At 46.3% G+C, this 4,040-nt stretch overlaps 2 protein-coding genes across 2 annotated transcripts; one reads left to right on the plus strand and one right to left on the minus strand.

The window, feature by feature from the left end:
- Positions 1-1,011: 1,011 nt before the first annotated feature.
- On the plus strand, positions 1,012-2,700 carry CCR75_003308 (uncharacterized protein; the record flags this gene model as incomplete). The annotated part of the gene is made up of 1 exon (XM_067961405.1): positions 1,012-2,700. The coding sequence occupies one exon, from the start codon at positions 1,012-1,014 to the stop codon at positions 2,698-2,700; it is 1,689 nt and encodes a 562-aa protein (XP_067823507.1).
- CCR75_003309 (uncharacterized protein) lies at positions 1,046-4,038 on the minus strand (the record flags this gene model as incomplete). The annotated part of the gene is made up of 3 exons (XM_067961406.1): positions 1,046-3,433; positions 3,498-3,550; positions 3,599-4,038. The coding sequence occupies 3 exons, from the start codon at positions 4,036-4,038 to the stop codon at positions 2,862-2,864; spliced, it is 1,065 nt and encodes a 354-aa protein (XP_067823506.1). The 3' UTR covers positions 1,046-2,861.
- Positions 4,039-4,040: the final 2 nt, after the last annotated feature.

Below are 4,040 nucleotides of genomic sequence, written 5' to 3' on the forward strand. Positions count from 1 at the left end.
CTAACGTTTTAAGTACTCTGGTATACGTGTCGTCACGGGAGCGGTGATCCGACTCCTCGTGCGCACTTACCAAGTTGGAAGTAGTTCTCAGACTGATTTATATTTAATCGTATTAAATATAAATACCTATTTTTACCAATCATAAAATGTCATCTCTGCAGATAACACTAATATGTGTTTCGACTGTATCTTTCTAGATACCTCGCGTAACGGATGACGCTAGGCGTCATTCCTCCTACTATGAATGCACCTATGTGCATCACATACACAAGGGTGGGTCACAATGTAAACCACACCCAGGTTGGTTGGTCTAATTACTTCATTTAAGTAATTGACCATCCTGAAGCACATAAAGTGTACTTATCGGGGACTGTGTAAGATTAGGGCAACTTTAGCCCGTTACAGTCGTGAATATCTATTACGTAAAAAGTTTCACATGTCCGTTAATTGCAAGTGACGAATCTTCATCACTGTAGACGTGGAGTTTTCAGCTGCTTTTTCCAGTTCAAGCTTATTTAGGTGGCTGCTGTCGGTCTTCTTGCTCTAATTTTCACGCGTAAAATCGTTTCGCAGCCAGAGCATCATTTCGCATGGTGTAGAAAGACCATTCGTAAAGTCGCGATGGATATTGTGGCTTACGAAGAGAGTTGAGCAGCAAAGGTGATTGATTCTAAAAATACAGCCTACACTTCTATGATACTAGCATGTTGGCTTACAACAAGCTCTAGACAAATATTCTAGTTCGGTAACGTATTGGTCTGTAATATCAAGTATGGTAATAAAGACAAACTTGGTAGAAAGTAGTTCTAGCATGAGTACAGAGGATTGTTTTTGACGGGGCACACACGCAAGGTTGAGAGAGCAAAGGAGCAGAAGGCGCAGTCAAAAACAGCTTGTTCACTTTAACGGATGTATTTTATTGTAACTCTTTCATGGCGCGATTTTTCAAATCCTTCGTATCTGCCGTTCATTTCCTGATTTAGCTCGAATTAATCACCCGAGTGCGAAAACATGGAATCTACTTGTGCGTCGCGGTGTCTATTGCCTGCACTGATACCGATGCCCCCCACCTCGGAGTCTGCCAGTGCTGCACCGCACAAGGTGGAGCAGCTCCAGCAGCTTGTAGACAGCCAAAGCCTGCTGGCTAACAAGAAACCGACCTCGCTCGTGCAGATTTTTTTTAATCGACGGCCTCTGGACTTGATGCGCAGGACGACTAGCTCTTTGTTAGTCTCCGGCGATAAGCCTGAAGCCCCCAATGTCGCTGTCACGACGCCACCGGCTACAGAAGAGCGCAAGTTTTGGCTGTCACGTCGCCCTAGTGATGTAAGGAATGGTCGAAGGAAACCCCAGCAGCTGCAGTATACGGAAAAGAGCATTAAGAAGCAGCTGCCGCGATCGTTGCGAGTCCGTAACGACAAGAAAGACTATAGTTTAAAGCAAAGCGACAGTCAAGGAGCAAAGAGTAAGCCGAGACCGACATCAGGGCCATTGACGGGGACGCAATTTTTGATGAATTCTGAAAAAGCTGCGGAGCTGACACAAGTCGAGTGCGAGGAAATTGTGCAATTTGACGCAATTTTTTTTGTGTCGACGTTGACAACTAAGCTTCGACGCACTGATTGCGAGGCTGTCGCCAAGAAATCTATTGAAAATTGCAATAATGCATACGATACGAAACGCGGTGACTACGTGGTGGTAATAGGAGACCATTTGGCGTATCGATACGAAATTTTGAGCGCATTAGGCCACGGGTCATTTGGCCAGGTTGTGTGTTGTCTTGACCATTGCACGCGGCAACTCGTGGCCATCAAAATTATCCGCAATCGGCCTTCATCTTGTGGTCAAGCGCTGATGGAGGTGAATGTATTGACACGTCTACAACGAGCGGAGGCTGGTGACGCAAAATTCCATGTGGCTCGTATGAAACGGAACTTTAATTTTCGTGGACATTTATGCATCGTCTTTGAAGTGCTAGGCATGAATTTATACGACTATCTCCAACTGCGTCAGTTTCGCGGGTTGCCTTCTCACAGTATACGTACAATTGCAAAACAGCTAGTACAAGCACTGGTATTATTGAAACAAGAGCAGATCATTCACTGCGACTTGAAGCCAGAAAATATTTTGCTGGATGCGAAATCGGTGGGACAAGATGATTCAAATGGGGATAACGTGACTTTAATTGATTTCGGCAGTTGTTGTTATGAATCCGCACCCATGTTGACGTACGTTCAAAGTCGGTTTTATCGAAGCCCTGAAGTGCTTTTGGGGCACAAGTATTCTAGTGCAATTGATATGTGGAGTTTTGCTTGTATCCTTGTCGAGTTGCATACTGGTCATCCAATTTTTGCGGGAGAAAATGAATGGGAACAATTGGCATGCATCATGGAGGTGCTGGATGAACCTCCACTCGACTTGGTGCGCAACAGTAAGCGGCGTGAGCTTTATTTTGACGAAGTGCTTGATCCGGCAGACAATGAGTGGGTCGAATATGTCCCCAAGCCGTTTGAAAATTCTCGTGGCCGTCGACGTTTGCCGGGATCGCGAAACCTCGTTAGTGCGGTTCAATCGACGGATTTGGAGTTTGTAGCTTTTCTGGCAAAGTGCTTCGTTTGGAATCCAACGGAACGACTCACGCCTGAACAAGCACTTCAGGAACCGTGGCTGTCTCGCGATTCTATCGAGTGTGAATTTTAATTATGTAAGATAAACCATAAAGACTAAGAAAATTGCAGTTTAAAGTCGAAACAGGCAGCATACCCTTTATCCAAATTTTAAGTTTATAATCAATTCTGTGCAGGCGTAGTAAGTTATTATTTCTTGTTATAAATCTATTAAGCAAAAAGTTGAGTAGTTCGTCAATGCAAAGTTGCTAATGAATCAATATTCCACTCTCGAATAGTTTTGTCCCAAGCGCCAGTGAATAAAATTGCCTCGTCCGAGTTAGGCGATAGTGATTCATTCTGGAACCATTCAAGTGCACGCACGTAGTCACGGTGTGCAAAACTGTCATCGTCTTTTCCGCGCAATTCACGAACGCCAAAACCTTCTTTATGGTCGATTGCACAGCTATTAAAGATCACAAATGCCTTGCCATCGTCACCTCCCGTCGCCAACAAGTCATTATGGTAAGGTGAGTACTTCACCACATGGACTGCCGCTCGATGAGGTTTCCGTCGAACTAACGGCATGCGCGGTGACCGCACGTCAAAGATGTATACGCCTCCGTCTTCCAAACCAACCGAAAAAATTGTTGCCTGCTTTGGATGCCAATCCACAGACAATGCAGGAAGTAGAGTGGACACCATTAATGCTGCGCTTTGAGGATGACGGGCGTCCCACACTTGCACGGTCGAGTCTTGCGACGCGGAACACAGCACTGGCGCGTGGGTCGGATTCATAGCTACACCCCAAATTAAGTCTGTATGGCCTATTGACAGCAATATATGTATAAAAAGCTGTATACAAGTTGTACTTGCTTCGATGCTACGCACCGTCAAAAGTGGCAATTGTCTGGTCCATTGTTGTAATATCCCAGAGCTTCACTCTGCACAAAAGTTAGTGCCGTGTCGCTTCAAAGCAGCAATACACGTACGTGAGATCCCAACTGCTTGTTGCAAGCTGGTTTTTATCGATTTGAGAGACGCTAACACCTGTAACGACATCATCGTGCCCCCAACCTGTAATTTTTGCGTCGTCGTTGCTACTGGCACCGAAAGGCACGAAGGACAACGTTGAATCGGTCGAAAGGCTGGCAAGACGCACATCACCATCGTCACAGCCTAGTGCGATCACGTTCCCTTCACTACTGCACCACGCCAGAGATGCCACCCCCGACTCGAGTTGCAACTCGCACAGGCGCTCGCTCGACACCACATCGAACAGCGCCACGCCACCGCTCCATAGATTCCCTTCCAAATGCGACTGAGCTACGGCTAGAAGTGATTTGTGCGTAGTCTCACCACTGGATGCATGCAACGTAGAGCACGCGGCCACGGCGTCAATCTGCGCGGAAGACACGAAGGCAGAGGCCATGC

Source organism: Bremia lactucae, linkage group LG6 (assembly GCF_004359215.1).
Source record: "Bremia lactucae strain SF5 linkage group LG6, whole genome shotgun sequence".
Taxonomy (NCBI): domain Eukaryota; phylum Oomycota; class Peronosporomycetes; order Peronosporales; family Peronosporaceae; genus Bremia; species Bremia lactucae.